This window comes from Dipodomys merriami, unplaced genomic scaffold (genome assembly GCF_024711535.1).
Source record: "Dipodomys merriami isolate MVZ:Mamm:240054 unplaced genomic scaffold, mDipMer1.0.p SCAF_106, whole genome shotgun sequence".
NCBI lineage: Eukaryota > Metazoa > Chordata > Mammalia > Rodentia > Heteromyidae > Dipodomys > Dipodomys merriami.
In genome coordinates, this window is record NW_027202338.1 from 883,152 (window position 1) to 899,737 (window position 16,586).

Below are 16,586 nucleotides of genomic sequence, written 5' to 3' on the forward strand. Positions count from 1 at the left end.
CCCCTTACACTTGTGATTGGTCTTCTCCTCTTAGTGCGTTCCGCAATCCTTAGCTCAAGGCTGCTTCCGGTTTCCCCTTTGTCCCGCCCCTCGCCCTCAACGCGGGCTCTGCGGTGATCCTGTTAGACCTCACTTGTACCCTGGGCTTCTCAGCGATGATTTTCCCCCCCCCCATTATTTCTTTTGTTTGTGCCGGTACTGGGTTTGAACTACTCAAGGCGTACCATGTGAGCTGCAGGGCCTTTTTTTTAAACTAGTTAATTGGATGAGAGTCTTACGGACTTTTCTGTCAGGGTTGGCTTTGAACTGTGATCTTCAGATTTCAACCTCCTTTGGGTAGCTTAGGTGTGAGCCACCAGCGCTCGGCTTTGTCGTTTCACTTTCAAGATCAGGGAAACTGAGTCAGACATAACTTGAGTAATTGGCTAGGGCTATTGATGATAAAGCCAAAATCCAGAATCTGTTGATCTGTGTCTTCATCTTCTACTTCTTCCCTCCATCCAGTCAGTCATCTTAATCTATATCCCAGTAGATTTTTTATTTTGGGGGTTCAGTTGTGGGGCTCGGGTGCTCTCCCTGAGCTTCTTTGACTCTAGGCTAGCACTCTACCCACAGCTAAGCTACAGCTCCACTTCCGGGTTTTTGAGTGGTTAATTGGAGATAAAAGAGTCTCACCCTGACTTTTCTGCCCAGGCTGGCAATTCTCAGATCTCATCTTCCTGTGTACTGGGATTACAGGCTTGAGCCACCAGCATCCAGCAATAGATTCTTTTTTTTTTTTTTTTAATTGTAAAGATACTATACAGAGGGTTACAGTTACATGAGTGAGGTAATGAGTACACTTCCTATTGAACATTGTTACCCCCTCCATTGTTTTCCCCCTACCATCCCTTCCCTCCCTACCTTCCCCAGGTTCTTTTTTTTTTTTTTTGATTGTGATTAAGTGATTACATAATTTCCCGAATTTCACAGTATTGTGGAATAATGATGCTCATTTAAAGTCACATTCTAACTTTCCTGGAGCAAATTGTCTATCACAGTCTTTAACATATAACGATGTTAACATGTTATACACCGTACATGTGATCAGCAGCATGGGGATATTTAGTAGTGGTTCAACCAGATGAGTGGGAGTTCTTTGTTTCTTAAGTCCTGTAGTTTTGTCGTATCACCTAACATTTTGGATTTAGCATCCACTTATCAGGGAGACCATGTACCATTTGTCTCTTCGTTCTTGGCTTACCTCGCTCAACATGATTCCTTCTAGCGCCATCCATTTCCCTGCAAATGCCATTATTTTGTCATTTCTAATGGCTGCATAATATTCCATTGTGTATAGATACCACAATTTTTGGATCCATTCATCTGTGGTGGAGCATCTGGGTTGTTTCCATATCCTAGCTATTGTGAACAGTGCCAGCAATAGATTATTAATCTATTCCAATTCTTAATCTATTTCCCTACCCTCCACAACACCTATTTCTTCATCTACCTACCTGTTCCTGTACATACCCACTAATCCTGGGACAGTTTTCCTGAGCTTTTTTTTTTTTTTTGCCAGTCCTGGGGATTGAATTCAGGACCTGGGCAATGTCCCTAAGCTGCTTTTCTCAAGGATAGTGCTCTACCACTTTAGCCACAGCACTATACTTCTGGCTTTTTCTGTTTATGTGGTACTGAGGAATCAAACCCAGGGCATCATGTATGCTAGGTCAGCACTTTACCACTAAGCTACGTTCCCACCCCCTCCCTGAGCTTTTTTGCTTAAGGCTACCCCTCTACCACTTGAGCCACAGCTTCCTTCTGGCTTAGATCCTCATGAACTTTCCTGCCTGGACTAGCTTCAAATCATGATTCTCAGATCTCATCCTCATGAGAAGCTAGGATTACAGGCATGAACCACTAGCACCTGGCTACCCATGCATCTTATGCATGAATGCATCCTCTCAGCCAGTAAAAATCTACACATCCAGGTTCCCCTGCTGTGTAGGAAGGAAATCAGAGATGGTACAGAATGAGACAGACACACTGGCATGCAACTTGACTGGAGATATTTACTCAATGCTCTTACATTTGGTCTCAGTAGTTTGGCAGAGGGGTAGCATGTGGAGTGGGAAGGGGGACATACAAGGACAATCTTCAAACATTGTGACCTCTAGGGAGGTCAGGTCTTGAAATCTTCATTTCTGGTCCATAAAGTCTTCATTGTCCATGAATGATTCCTCAGTTGTAACTGCAAGGGACAGATAATCAGCACCTTATCTTACAGACATTTCCCCATCCCAAACTGCCCCCCCCACTTGTCCATGAGGACTCAAGGGTCCCTGTCCCCACGAAGCCACATCCCTTACCACATTCCTTACCATGGAGAGAAGTCTGGTGCTCTCCATTTCTCCATCACTGTCTTCCCCAGGGAGTTGGGCAAGTCATTGTTCTGGTCCCCATCAAAGTTTCCACAAGCCCCACACAGCAGGCCAGTATGGCTGTCACTGATCATCACAGCCAGCTGCCCATTGGTTCCAAGCCTCACCTGGACCCCTTCCTTCTGGTGGACTAGTATAGAGTCAGGTGATTGGCTCACAGACACAGATGATACATTAGCTGGAAGATCCACCCGGAGACCATTCACCTGGTGATGAAGAAGAATGTGAGGACAGAGCCACCAGAGAAATGGAGGGTTTCCAGCATGGAATGCCCAAGCACCAAGTTCAAGGTGCTAAAGCAAAGCAGGAGGTGCTGAAAGAGATGGAGACCTGGAGAAATGCACCATATGGAGAGGCAAGCTCACACTTAATTGAACTCAGGGCCTGGGAACTCTCTCATAGCTTTCTTTTTTCTTTTGTGCAAGGCTGTGGCTCTACCACTTGAGCCACAGCTCCACTTTGGGCTTTTTGGTGGTTGATGAAGTCTCAGACTTTCCTGCTCAGGCTGGCTTCAAATCATGATCCTGAGATCTCAGCCTCCTGAGTGGCAAGGATTACAGGCACGAGATACCAGTGTTGGGCTTTGTATTATTTTTTTGTCAGCTTCCAGGGTCCATTTGCATGTATTGATGACTTTGTAAGGATTGCAAATTATAATATCCAAATTGCCCTTAGTAGAAAAAGGTTCCCTAGGCCATGCGCTGGTGGTTCACACCTGTAATCCAAGCTACTCAGGAGGCTGAGGATCTGAGGATCTTGGTTCAAAGCCAGCCCAGACAGGAAAGTCTGTGAGACTTTTATTGCCAATAAACTACAAGAAAACTGGAAGTGGTTCTGTGGCTCAAGTGGTAGAGCATTCACCTTGAGCTGAAGAGCTGAGGGACAGCACCCAGGTCCAGAGTTCAAGCCCCACGACCAAAAAAAAAAAAAAAAAAAAAAAAGAAAGAAAGAAAAAAAAAGAAAAAAGAAAAAGAGAAGAAAAGAAAAAAGGTTCCCTACCCACATAAATGAATTACTGCATTTAGGAAAGATCTTGGGGGGCTGGGAAGGTGGCTCAGTGGTACAGCGCTTGCCTTGCATGCCTGAGGCCCTGGGTTCAATTCCTCAGCACCACGTAAGCAGGGGGAAAAAAAGCCAGAAGTGGCGCTGTGGCTCAAGTGGTAGAGTGCTAGACTTGAGTTGAAGAGCAGAGGGACAGCGCCCAGGCCCAGAGTTCAGGCCCCACGACCAGACCTCCCCCCCCCCCCAAAAAAAGGAAAGATCTTGGGTAAATCCCTGGTGGGTCATGTGACTTCAGCCTGACCAATTAACATCATTGAGATGATAAGACCACCAATAATTAGTTCTGCCAGTGGTCATGTGATCCAAACTGGCCCCAGTGAGAAGTAATGCCATGCATTGGTTAGACCACTTGCTACTGAGGTGCTAAGACTAGTGGAATGTTATGCTTGGGACATAGAAGGGGATTATCTCTGTGCCTGTGAAAAGAGAGCTTGTCTGAGAATGAAGCTGACTGAGTGGACAAGAAGTCTAGAAGATGGAGGTACAACCTGGAACTATTCCCAGGGTACCTGGATCCAGTCATTCCAAAGGCTCTATCTTAGGATGCTCTAGTTATATAGACTAATGGATTTATCTTTACTTAATTCACTTTGAAAGTCGTTTTCTGGGGCTGGGAAGGTGGCTCAGTAGTAGAGTGCTTGCCTTGCATGCCTGAGGCCCTGGATTCAATTCCTCAGCACCACATAAGCAAAAAGAAAAAAGCCGGAAGTGGTGCTGTGGCTCAAGTGGTAAGGCACTAGCCTTGTGCTGAAGAGCTGAGGGACAGTGCTCAGGCCCAGAGTTCAGGCCCCACAACCAGACCAAAAAATAAAAAAAATAAGAACTGTTATAGCTAAAAGTCCAACAAAAAAAAAAAAAAGAAAGAAAAGAAAGAAAGTCGTTTTCTGTGATTTGGAACGATCAGAGTCTAGGTGAATACTAATACCAAAACTATTCCATTACTTGAGAATCTACTTGCTCCTCAAGGACTCAGCCTGAACAGAGGGACGAACTCTGAAATATTGAGACAGGTACACAAATCCAGAGATCAAATTACAGAGTTCTGGCTAAGAAAAACAGATAGCAGCCAGGTGCCAGTGGCTCACGCCTGTAATCCTATCTACTCGGGAGGCTGAGATCTGAGGATCCCAGTTCAAAGCTGGCCTAGGCAGGAAAGGCCATGAGATTGTTGTCTCCAGGTAACGACCAGAAAACTGGAAGTGGCACTGTGGCTCAAAGTGGTAGAGTGCTAGCATTGAGCTGAAGAGCTCAGGAACAGTGCCCGGGCCCTGAGTTCAAGCCCTGTGACCAACAAAAAGAAAAAAAACCCAGCAAGTCAACCAGGTAACCAGGAATACAGGACACAATGAGAAAAGCAAAAGCCCAGGGGAGACATTTGCACCTACCCATGACCATACTTACCCACACGCCTTTGTGTGGAGTTACCGTGACCAGCCCTTCCTGGAAAAAGATGTGAACTTCACCCACAGTTTGCACATTGTCCTGGCAAGACTGCACATCAATAACTACCCGGTACCAGGGAATGTTCTGTAGTCCCGGGCAGAGGGAAGAGAGCTCATAAAATCCAGAAGAGCTGATGGCACCGTAGGCTCCATCGAAGGTGGTGAGGTTGGTACCCAGGGAGACGGAGCAGAGACCACGGGCAGGCCAGCAATCGTGAATACCCTCCTGGATCTCACAGACATGGCCTGATGGGCAGCCAGCCTCCTGGCATGTAAGGACTGCACTTGAGGAGCAGGAACAACGCTGGCTGCAGTCTTCAGTCAGCAGTGAGGAGTTCATCTGTGTGCAGAAAGGACCTGGTGAGAGCCACTTGGCAATGGCAGTGAGTCTTACAACCCTGTGTATTCACACAGGCAGGAGTTGGGAGCAGACTCTTAGTTAGAAATGGTTACAGGTGCTGGTGGCTCACACCTGTAAACCTAGATACTCAGGAGGCTGAGATCTGAGGATGGCCATTCAAAGCCAGCCTGGGCAGGAAAATCCATGAGACTCTTATATCTCCAATTAACCACCAGAAAACCAGATGTGGCACTGTTGCTCAAGGGGTAGAGTACTCGCCTTGAGCTGAAGAGCTCAGGCACACTGCCCAGACCTAGAGTTCAAGCCCCACAAGCAACAAAAACAAAAACAAAGAAAAAGAAGTGGACTATGTTAACTAGGTGCAGGTGACTCATATCCTAGCTATACAGGAGGCTGAGATCTGAGGATTGTAGTTTGAAGTCAACCTAGGCAGGAAAGTCCGTGAGACTCTTATCTCCAATAAACAGAAAACAGGAAGTTGCACTGTGGCTCAAAGTGATAGGGCAACAGCCTTGAGTGAAAGAGCTCCAGGACAGCTCTCAGGCTCCAAGTTCAAGCCCATGACTGACGAAAGGAAGGAAGGAAGGGATTTTGTTGAAAATGAGCTATGCAACTTGGTGGGGACAGGAGGGAAAAAGTGGGAGAGAACCAGGGAAGGGATGACATTTTCCAAAAAGAAATGCACTGTTTACTTGACTGATGGAATTCTACCCCCTTTGTATATCACCTTTATAATAACAAGAAGAAGAAGAAAAAGAAATGAAGTGAGATGCTAGGCGCTGGTGGCTCATGCCAGTAATCCTAACAAATCAGGAGGCTGAGATCTGAGGCTCACTGTTCTAAGCCAGCCCTGGTAGACAAATCTGAGAAACTCTTATCGCCACTGAACCAACAAAAAGCTGGAAGTGGAGATGTGGTTCAAGTAGTACATCACCAGGCTTGACGCTGATTTCTCACCTGTAACCTCCAAAACTGGGGGAGGGGGTGTGGGAGGAAAAGGGATGGGAAGGGGGTGCATGTCCCTTGTTTTCAGCTACCAAGTCTGGGATGATTAGCTGAGAAATTACTACAGGGCAGATTTACCCACCTTGAGTCATCTAGCTGGGACATAGGGTAGCTCTCCTAGCTCAATTCTTGAATAGAAACTTAATCCCAGATGTGAGTCCCCTTTAAGCTCCTCCCACCACGCGGCCCACCCCCAGCCCCTGCTCACCGGCAGATAGTGGCCATTATGAGCACAGCCACATTCTTGGACAGGGATGCAGACACCCTGGGAGAGCAGGAAGCGGTCGTCACACTCACAACCCTCAAAGCAGAGAGAGGAGCAGCCAGTGAGGCCAGAGAGGGCAGCACAGGAGCCCTGACAGGAGCGAGTGCACACGGAGTAGTGGCTGTGGTCGGGGCACTGGAGAGCTGCAGAGAGAAGAGGTAGGATGGGGTCACCGCACTGCAAGCGCAGCGGAAAAAGCAATGGAAGCCTTGGATGCTGGTGGCTCACATCTGTCATCCTAAGTATTCAGGAGGCTGAGACCTAAGGATCGGGGTTCGAAGCCAGTCTAAGCAAAAAAGTCTATGAGACTCAATCTCCAATGAATCATCAAAAAGCCCGAAGTGGCCCTGCTGGCTCAGGCCTGTAATCCTAGCTACTCAAAAGGCTGAGATCTGAGGATCATGGCTCAAAGCCAGCCTGAGCAGGAAAACCCACAAGATTCTTAACTCCAATTAATCACAGAAAAACCAGGAAGTGGCGCTGTGGCTCAAGTGGTAGAGCACTAGCCTTGAGCAAAAGGAGCTCAGGGGCAGCACCCAGGACCTGAGTTCAAGCCCTAGGACCAGCAAAAATGGGAACAAAAACAAAAACAGAAGTGAAGAGGTGACCTGGTCCAAAAATCAAGGTATTCTTTATCTGACTTATGTATACCACCTTTATACAAACAACAACAAAAGAAAGTCAGAAGTTGGAGCTGTGGCTCAAGTGATAGAGCACTAGCCTTGAGCACAAAAGCTCAGGAACAGAGCACCCAGTACTGGCAAGAGGGGGGTGTGCGTGTACTGCATTATATCTGGAAGTCTAATCTCTGTAGCCTTCCCTCCACTGGAAAGGGTGGTAAGACACAGACAAAGGCTTTTATGTGGGTTCCAGGGTACCCCAACTTCTCCCAAGTTACCACAGAAGAACTGGGTTGATCCCTACGCAGAGAAGTCAAGGGTGAGGTTTGGGGACAATGGGCTACTAGAGGAAGGGACAGCCCCTGAGTGGCAGGGAGGTGGCCTCTGAGGGGCCCATGGACACTCACGGCAGAAGCTGTCTGTCCTCCAGGGTTTCACAGTGGCACCAGCTGCCTGGCAGGCGGCCGTGTAGGCTGCCAGGCTGCGGCAGAGAAAGGCCACATCGCCCTGGTGGGCACACTGGTCGTACACGCACTGGCGGAAGTATTCTGTGGGATTCACCACTCCGTGACAGGCTGCGAAGGGGCCTTTGGGGTCACGGAGCTTCCCACAGGCCTTGTTGTCCTCGTACTTTGCTGTCTCCTCTGCCAAGCACACGGGGCAGCCTTTGGGTCCACAGCCCTCGCTACAGCCCTCGACAGAGCCGGGCGCACGCCATGATTCTGCAAAAGCCTCCACACTGGGGGACATCGTGCCATTGGGGAACCTGAAGTCATCTGTCCAGTTGCTGTTGAAGTTCCCACAGAGGCCGCAGACCCGTCCATGGAAGGGGCTGGGGATGGAGATGAGGATGTGGGCATCTCCATCAAAGAGGAGGCGCAGCCCCTTGGTTGTCTGGAGAATCATGTTGCGGCCTTCTGCGGTCACTCGCACGCTACCCATGGCCACAGGCAGGGTCACCAGCTGGCCATCTATGGTGACCTGAATGAGTAGAGAGTCACAGATCATTCAGGTCAGGCTGTCCAGCATGAAGCTTGAGACATCTCCCACCCTCAGGGAAGAACTTCAAGCCATAGTTGTACCCCAAGTTCTAATGTAGGTTAAGGTCATGTTAAAAATCCCAAAGTAAGCCAAGCACCGGTGGCTCATGCCTGTCATCCTAGCTACTCAGGGGGCTGAGATCTGAGGATCGTGGTTCAAAGACAGCCTGGGCAAGAAAGTCCATGAGACTCTTATTTCCAATTAACCACCAGAAAACTGGTGCTGTGGCTCAAGCGGTAGAGCACTAGCCTTGAGCTGAAGAGCTGAGGGCCAGCACCCAAGCCCAGCGTGTCTCCCCCCAACCCCAATCCCAAAACAGCGTCAAAGTTCACTCACCTGCTGTCCTTTAGCCAGAGTCACAACCTGGTCGTTCACAGTCACCAGCACACGTTGGGGCTGGCCAGCCGAGTCCTTCTCTAACACGATGGCAAAGTTCTCCTCTCCGGGTTTGGGTTGACAGACTTGGGCCAAGACATAGGAGCAAGAGCCATGCAGGTCATAGACACGCCCATCCAGGGTGACGTAATGGATTCCCTCATTGGCCAGACAGCGGCCACAGCCCGTAGGATGGCAGGCCTGCACGCCTTCCTCTACCCGGCACTCTTCATAGGGACCACAGGCCGCACCCTCCTGGCAGCTGACCTTGCCCCCTGGTCCGCATTCACAGCGCCGCTCGCACTCAGGGCCCGGGTAGAAGACTGAGCCGAGCGGGTAGTAGCGGCCACCATGGAGACAGCCACACTGGCTCACTGGCACACAAGTGTCACCACTGAGCACGAAGCCAGCATCGCAGGCACAGCCTTCATGGCAGGTGGGCTCACAGCCCTCGGGCGCAGAGAGGCTGGGGCAGCTCACTGGGCAGGAGTTACCGCAAAGCTCATAGTGGCTGTTGGCAGGGCACTGGAGAGCTGTGGACATATGACAGGTACAAAGCAGGTGCACAAGTGAGACAAGCATAGGTCCCTAATGGGAGACCCTGTCTGGACCAAGTGTGGAGGGGTAATCCAGAGCATCTCATGGGGGGATTCAGTATGGGGGTGGTGAGACATGACCAGATCTCCCCGACCAGATGTGTGTTAACTTGACCAAGTACCTGGTGTGTGTGTGTGTGTGTGTGTGTGTGTGTGTGTGTGTGTGTGTGTGTGTGTGTGTGTGTGTGTGTGTGTGTGCTGGTCCTGGGGCTTGAACTTGAAACCTGGAAGTGGCCCTGTAAGCAATGGATTACTAGCCTTGAACATAAAGAGGCTCAGAGACAGTGTCCAAGCCCTGAGTTCAAGCCCTAGAACTTGAAAGAAATTTAGAAAGAGAGAAAGAGGAGAGAGAGAGAGAGAGAGAGAGAGAGAGAGAGAGAGAGAGAGAGAGAGAGAGAGAGAGAGAGAATGAGAGAGAGGGGAAGGAAGGAAGGAAAGAAGGAAGGAAGAAGGGAGGGAGGGAGGAAGGAAGAAGGGAGGGAGGGAGAGAGGGAGGGAGGGAAGAGTTAAATGACTGTGCCTCTTGAGTTGAATAGGCAGGATTCAAACTAGCCATGGCTGTCTCAGGGTCTGACTGTGATCATGGAACCAGTCAGCCTGAGTGTACCTGGCTGTGGTATCTGACAAGACCTGGAAAACCTGTCAGATTCTGATAAAGCATTTTTCAGGCAAAGACTGATATTTATGTACCTGATTAGGTGTAAACTTGACCCAGTAGATCTATCTGCCTGAAGAAAATTTCCCAGGAAAATGTGTGTAGTTCTTTCCCGGTGCTGGTCCTGGATCTAGCTGAGTGTATCCAACCAGTTGGCGGTTTTTGTTTTCTGTTTTTCGTTGTTTTGGATGTGGGACTTGAACTCTGGGCCTGGGCACTGTCCCTCAGCTCTTCAGCTCAAGGCTAGTGCTCTACCGCTTGAGCCACAGCGCCGCTCTGGTTTTCTGGCTTATTGGAGAGAAGAGTCTCACAGACTTTCCTGCCCGGGCTGGCTTTGAACTGCGATCCTCAGATCTCAGCCTTCTGAGTAGCTAGGATTACAGGCATGAACCACCAGCGCCAGGCTCCAGTTGGTGTTATTAAATGTACAGTCTACCCAGAGAACACTGGTACCTAGCTGATGATGGGTGACCAACTGTATCCCAGTGTGTGAGACAGTCACAGGACATCAAAGCAGGTGAGACCAGTGGCTCCTTGCTGTGTGACTTTGATTGGATCACCACCATGTCTGGGTCACTGAGAGATGAAGCATGAATCCCCAGAGAGGAGGTGTGTGTGGGGGAACTAGCCCAGGGTTTCCGATCAGGTCAGTCTGAGTGAATTCCTCCTACTGGGTTACCAGACCTGGCCATATTTCAGTGTGTGTCTGTGTCAGGTGTACCTGTTCAGGGCAATAAGGATGGGTCCCCAGCTCCTTGGTGGTGGGGGGGGTGTGGGGGATTCTTGCCTCATAGTCCTGGGATGGGGAAAGATGAACCCCCACCATCACCACACACAAATACACAGATCAGTACTCACGACAGAAGTCTGGCCGCCTCCACTCGTCAATCTGGGCCCCAGCGGCCTGACAGGCTGCCACATAAGTGGCCACAGCAGGACAGAGGCCTCCGGGATGGCCCTGAGCCTGGCAGGCATCCAGCAAGCAAGCCTCTAAGTACTGCTCAGGTGGCAGGAGGCTGTGGCACGGTGCTAATGGGCCTTTGGGGTCCGAGATGACACCGCAGGCGTCGGGACCACGGAAGGGCTCCAGTTGCTCGGGTGTGCAGGTTGGGGGACATGGCCCGGGCACGCATTCTCCGCAGCCTGGCTGGCCCCCTACTTGCCAACCGCTTGGGTCCCCGCCTACGGCTGTCAGGTCGTCTGCCGGGTCCTTGTTGTAGTTCCCGCACAGGCCGCAGAGGGCGCCCGCGTACGCCGCGGGCACGCGCAGGCGCACGAAGTTGTTGCCGTCGAAAGTCAGCGAGAGCCCAAAAGTTGTGGTGACCACCACATCCCTGCCGCTCAGGTAAGCGTGCAGGCGAGAGTCCAGCTGGAAGGGCAGATCCACCAGCTCGCCGTCCACCTGCCGGGGAAGGGGATGGGGTGGGGGGAACCCAATATGAGATCCCATCCTGTCTCTACCACTCAGGAGCTATGGGATCTCCCCCCCACCCCAAAGAGGTGTCCTCCCCTGTTATTATATTAATATAAAAAAGTTGGAAGTGAAGCTGTGGCTCAAAGTGGTAGAGTGCTAGCCTTGAACAAAAACAGCTCAAGGACAGCACCCAGGACATGAGTTCAAACCCTACGACTGACAAAAAATAAAAAGTTGCTGGGTGCTGGTGTCGCACGCCGGTCATCCTAGCTACTCAGGAGGCTGAGATGTGAGGATCTCAGTTCCAAGCCAGCTTGGGCAAGAAGGTCCATGAGACTCTTATCTCCAATTAACCACAGAAGTGGTGACATGGCTCAAAGTGGTAGAGCAAGTTGGACACCAGTGGTTCAGGCCTGTATTCCTAGCTACTCAAGAGGCTGAGATCTGAGGATCGCAGCTCAAAGCCAGCCCAGACAGGAAAGGCCCGGAGACTCTTACCTCCAATTAATCACCAGAAAAATGGGAAGTGGTGCTATAGCTCAAGTGGTAGAGCACTGGTCTTGAGCTGAAGAGCTCCAGGACAGCTCCCAGAGTTCAAGCCACATGACGGACAAAAAATAAAAAGTGGTGGAGCACTAAGCCTTGAGCAAAAAAGCTCAGGAGCAGTACCCATACCCCTGAGTTCAAGAGCCACCAAAATAATAATAATAATAATGGTAATAATAGTAATAATGTAATAATAATAACAAAGCATTTATAGACATAATGTCATTTACCCCATGCTACCCTGAAGCAGGTACTTTACGAAGACCATTTCCAGAGGAATAAGTCAAGGCTAAGAGAAACATATATCAGTGCTCTAAGCCCTATAAATAGGCCTATAGTGTGAGCTTCCCAGGATGGTTCAGTTAAAACTATGAAAGGGCCAAGCACCAGTGGCTCACGCCTATAATCCTAGCTACTCAGAAGACTGAAATCTGAGGATTGTGATTGAAAGCCAGCCCGGGCAAGAAATTCTATGGGACTCATATTTCCACTAAACTACAAAGAAAAGCAAAAACAAAACAAACCCAGCCGGGCACTGGTAGCTCATGCCTGTCATCCTAGCTACTCAGGAGGCTAAGAATTGAGGATCACAGTTCAAAACCAGCCCAGGCAGGAAAGGTTGTGAGACTCTTATCTCCAATAAACCACCAGAAAACCAGCAGTGGCGCTGTGGCTCAAGTGGTAGAGAGCTCACCTTGAGCTGAAGAGCTGAGGGACAGCACCCAGGCCCAGAGTTCAAGTCCCCTGACCACCACCAACAACAACAAAAAATAAAAATAAAAACATAACAAAAACAAACCAAAACTCAGAAGTGGAGCTGTGGCTCAAATGGTAGTGTTATAGCCTTGAGCATAAGAAGGGCAGGGACAGAGCCCAGGCCTTGAATTCAAGCCCCAAGACAGGCACCAAGATAAAAAAAATAACTATAAAAGGAGGAATTGCCCAATCCTTACAGCCTCCTGCACCCCACAGCTGGCAGCCCTTCTGCATTGGGGGAGGGGGAGTGGGGGTGGGGGGAAGCAGCTCCCTCACCTGTAGCTTTTGGGGCCAGAGGGCGCTGAGGGTCAGACTATGGCCGTAGATTTGCAGACTGACACTGCGGGTGTAGCTGACAGCCTGGCTGCCCCGGTGCTCGTTGACGACAGTGACATTGAAGTCCACGGTGCCCTCGGGTGCTTTGTGGCAGGGTGCACTCAGAAGATACTCACAGTTGCCCTGGAAGTCAAATCGGTGCCCATCCAGGGTCATGTAATGGGGGTCACCCCAGGCCTGGCATTCAACAGTGCTGGTGGGTTGGCAACCATACTGGCCAGAGGGCAACAAGGCACACTCTTCACCTGGCCCACAGCTGGCAGAGGTACAGACCAGCGAGCCGCTCCCTGATTCACAGCGGCACTGCCGGGAGCAGGTGGCATCGGCCCAAAAGTCAGTGCCTGCCTCGTGGTAGGTGCCATTGTCCCAGCAGCCGCAGCCGCCCTCCAGGGGGACACAGTGGTCAGCACTCAGGACGAAGCCCTCATCACACTGGCAGCCCTCGGTACAGGGACCCTCACACACAGCTGGAGTCGTGAGCCGTGCCGGGGGCGGGCAGCTGGCCGGGCAGGGTGGCCCACAGAGTTCGTAGTGGCTGTTGTCTGGGCAGGACATCTCTGTGGACAGATGAAGGGATGGAAGGGAAAGAAAGGGAAGGGGTATGAGATGGAGTCTGGATAAGATGGCAAGAGAGAGAGGGGAGGGAGAAGCACAGGGGAAGGGGGAAGAGAGGGAGAGAGAGAGAGAGAGAGAGAGAGAGAGAGAGAGAGAGAGAGAGAGAGAGAGAGAGAGCGCAAAAGAAGAGACATTGACAGACAGAGGCCCAAACAGTGATATAGGACAGACAGAAAACATGAATGAGAAACAGAATGACCGATAATCAAAAGAAAATGGAGAAATGTCAAGACAAACAGACAGAAAGCAGCAGAAAAGTTGGGTGCTGCTGGCTCACGCCTGTAATCCTAGCTACTCAGGAGGCTGTGAGCTGAGGATCAAGGTTCAAAGCCAGCCTGAACACGAAAGTTCTGAGACTCTTATCTCCAATGGACCACCATGAAACTGGAGGTGGTGCTATAGCTCAAGTGGTAGAGTATTAGCCTTGAGCAAAAGAAGCTCAGGGTCCTGAGTTCAAGCCTGACAACCAACAACAACAAAAAAGCAGCAGAAAGATGCCAGACACTGGTTACTCACACTTTGTAATCCTAGCTCCTCAGGAGGCTGAGATCTGAGGATTTGGGCTCAAAGTTATCTTAGATAGATAAATCTGAGATATTCATCTACAATGAACCAGCAAAACATTGGAAGTGGGGGGTGTGGTTGAAGTGATAGAGTACCACAGTTTCTATTTTTTTTGGGGGGGGGGTCTGGTCATGGGGCCTGAACTCTGGGCCTGGGCGCTGTCCCTCACCTCTTCAGCTCAAAGCTAGCGCTCTACCAACTGAGCCACAGTGCCACTTCTGGCTTTTTTCTTTTTGCTTATGTGGTGCTGAGGAATCGAACCCAGGGCCTCAGGCATGGAAGGCAAGCGCTCTATCACTGAGCCACCTTCCCAGCCCTGCTGTTTTTTAAAGTCAGTTGTGTGGCTTAAACTCTTGGCCTGGGCACTGTCCCGCAGCTCTTCAGCTCAAGGCTAGTACTCTACCACTTGAGCCACAGCACCACTTCTGGTTTTCTGGTGGTTCATTGGAGATAAGAGTCTCATGGACTTTCCTGCCCGGACTGTGATCCTCAGATCTCAGCCTCCTGAGTAGCTAGAATGACAAGCATGAGACACTGGTGCCTGGTCTAGAGTATCAGTCTTAAGTAAGAAGGAGAGAGATCCTGAGTTTGTGCCAGTACTGGAACAAACAAACAAACAAAAGCAGAAAGACACCCTCCTCCTCCCTCCTGCAAGGGATTAAAGTAAAACCTAACGGGTCCCACAGAAAGGAGACTGACTGCACCCTCAGACTTGGCTTCCTCTCCCCAGCAACTCACCACAGCCGGCCTGGGTCCTCCAGTCCTTGATGGTGATACCTGCAGCCTGGCAAGCAGCCGCATAGGCAGCCAAGGCCTGACAAAGTATGTCTTGGACTCCTCCACCCAGGCAGACATCTAGAACACAGCCCTTAAAGTAGTCTTCAGGCGGCACATGGGAATGGCAGGAGGCGAAGGGGCTGCTTGTGCTAGTTGGGTTTAGGGGGCCACAGAAGGCAGGACCCTCATATTTCTCCAGCTGGTTCTCAGGGCATGTTGGGCAGGAGCCGTGGCATTCATGCCAGCAGAATGGGTCCCAGCCTGGAACTTGCCAGCTGCCGCCCCAAGTGGGTATGGATGGAGCCACTGTGCCATTGGGGAAGATCTTATCGTTGCTGGGGTTTTGGTCCATATCCCCACAGAGCCCACACACTGCGTCATAGTAGCTGCTGGTCAGTGTCACCTCTACCCGCCAGTTCCAGTCATAGGTCACTTGAAGTCCAAAGTCAGTTGCCAGAACAGCCTTGGACCCACCATGGGTCACCAAAATCCGCCCACCAGCCACAGAGACAGGTAGGGCTGTCAGCACACCGTTCACCTGGAGGAGGGAGGGAGGCAAATGGGGGTCCCATGAGGTAAGGGTGGAGCTCTCCTTCCCTCTTTCCTTCCTTCCTTCCCTTTCCTTCCTTCCTTTCCTTCTTCCTTCATCCTGCCAGAGACCAGGAATTACCTATACCTTTCCTTTCTCATGATTGATAGTTGTACGGACATTGTATAAAAGTTAGGGATGTGCCAATTGCCAGTGGCTCATATTTATCATCCTACCTACTCAGGAGGCTAAGATTTGAGGATCATGGTTCAAAGGCAGCCCCAGTAGAAAAGTCCCTATGAGATTTTTTTTTTTTTTGGTCGGTCATGGGGCTTGAACTCTGGGCCTGGGCGCTGTCCCTCAGCTCTTCAGCTCAAGGCGAGCGCTCTACCACTTGAGCTACAGCGACACTTCCAAAGTCCCTATGAGATTCTTATCTCTAATTAACCACCAGAAAACAGGAAGTAGTGCTGTGGCTTAAGTGGTAGAGCACTAGCCTTGAGCAAAAGATCTCAGGGACAGTGCCCAGGCCCAGAGTTCAAGGCCCACGACCAACAAAAAATAAATAGGGCTGGGAATGTGGCTTAGTGGTAGAGTGCATGAAGCCCTGGGTTTGATTCCTCATACCACATAACAGAAAAAGCCTGAAGTGGTGCCATGGCTCAAGTGGTAGAGTGCTAGCCTTGGGCAAAAGAAGCTTTGAGTTCAAGGCCCAGGACTGGCAAAAAAAATAGTAATAAAATAAATAAATAAATACTTTTTTCTTTAAGTTGGGGATATCTGTTTTTATTCAAGCTCTGGGAACTGAGACCTTTCATTTGATCTCTCTGTCTCTTTGCCTCTGCCTCTGTGTGTGTGTGTATGTGTGTGTGTGTGTGTGTGTGTGTGTGTGTGTGTGTGTGTGTGTGTGTATGTGTGTGTGTGTGTGCATGTGCTTGCATTTCTCTCTCTGTCTTGAACTCAAGGCCTGGGCACTGTCCCTTAGCGTTTTGTTCAAGGTTGGCACTCTAACACTTGAACTAGGGGGCTGGGAAGGTGGCTCAGTGGTATAGCGCTTGCTTTGCATGCATGAGGCCCTGGGTTCGATTCCTCAGCACCACGTAAGCAAAAAGAAAAAAGCCAGAAGTGGCGCTGTGGCTCAAGGGGTAGAGCGCTAGCCTTGAGCTGAAGAGCTGAGGGACAGTGCCCAGGCCCAGAGTTCAGG

At 50.3% G+C, this 16,586-nt stretch overlaps 1 protein-coding gene across 1 annotated transcript in view; it reads right to left on the minus strand.

Annotated features, from left to right (window-relative positions):
• Nucleotides 1-2,034: 2,034 nt before the first annotated feature.
• Nucleotides 2,035-16,586, minus strand: part of LOC138812740 (IgGFc-binding protein-like) — a 30,058-nt gene continuing 15,506 nt past the window's right edge. Inside the window, exons 11-19 of the mRNA XM_070000867.1 lie at nucleotides 14,815-15,391; nucleotides 12,838-13,454; nucleotides 10,704-11,247; nucleotides 8,556-9,127; nucleotides 7,586-8,159; nucleotides 6,502-6,701; nucleotides 4,887-5,267; nucleotides 2,364-2,629; nucleotides 2,035-2,233 (exon numbers count right to left, since the gene is read on the minus strand). Of these exons, the coding sequence (XP_069856968.1) occupies nucleotides 2,224-2,233; nucleotides 2,364-2,629; nucleotides 4,887-5,267; nucleotides 6,502-6,701; nucleotides 7,586-8,159; nucleotides 8,556-9,127; nucleotides 10,704-11,247; nucleotides 12,838-13,454; nucleotides 14,815-15,391 (3,741 nt within the window). The 3' untranslated portion in view covers nucleotides 2,035-2,223. The remainder of the gene's footprint in view (nucleotides 2,234-2,363; nucleotides 2,630-4,886; nucleotides 5,268-6,501; nucleotides 6,702-7,585; nucleotides 8,160-8,555; nucleotides 9,128-10,703; nucleotides 11,248-12,837; nucleotides 13,455-14,814; nucleotides 15,392-16,586) is intronic.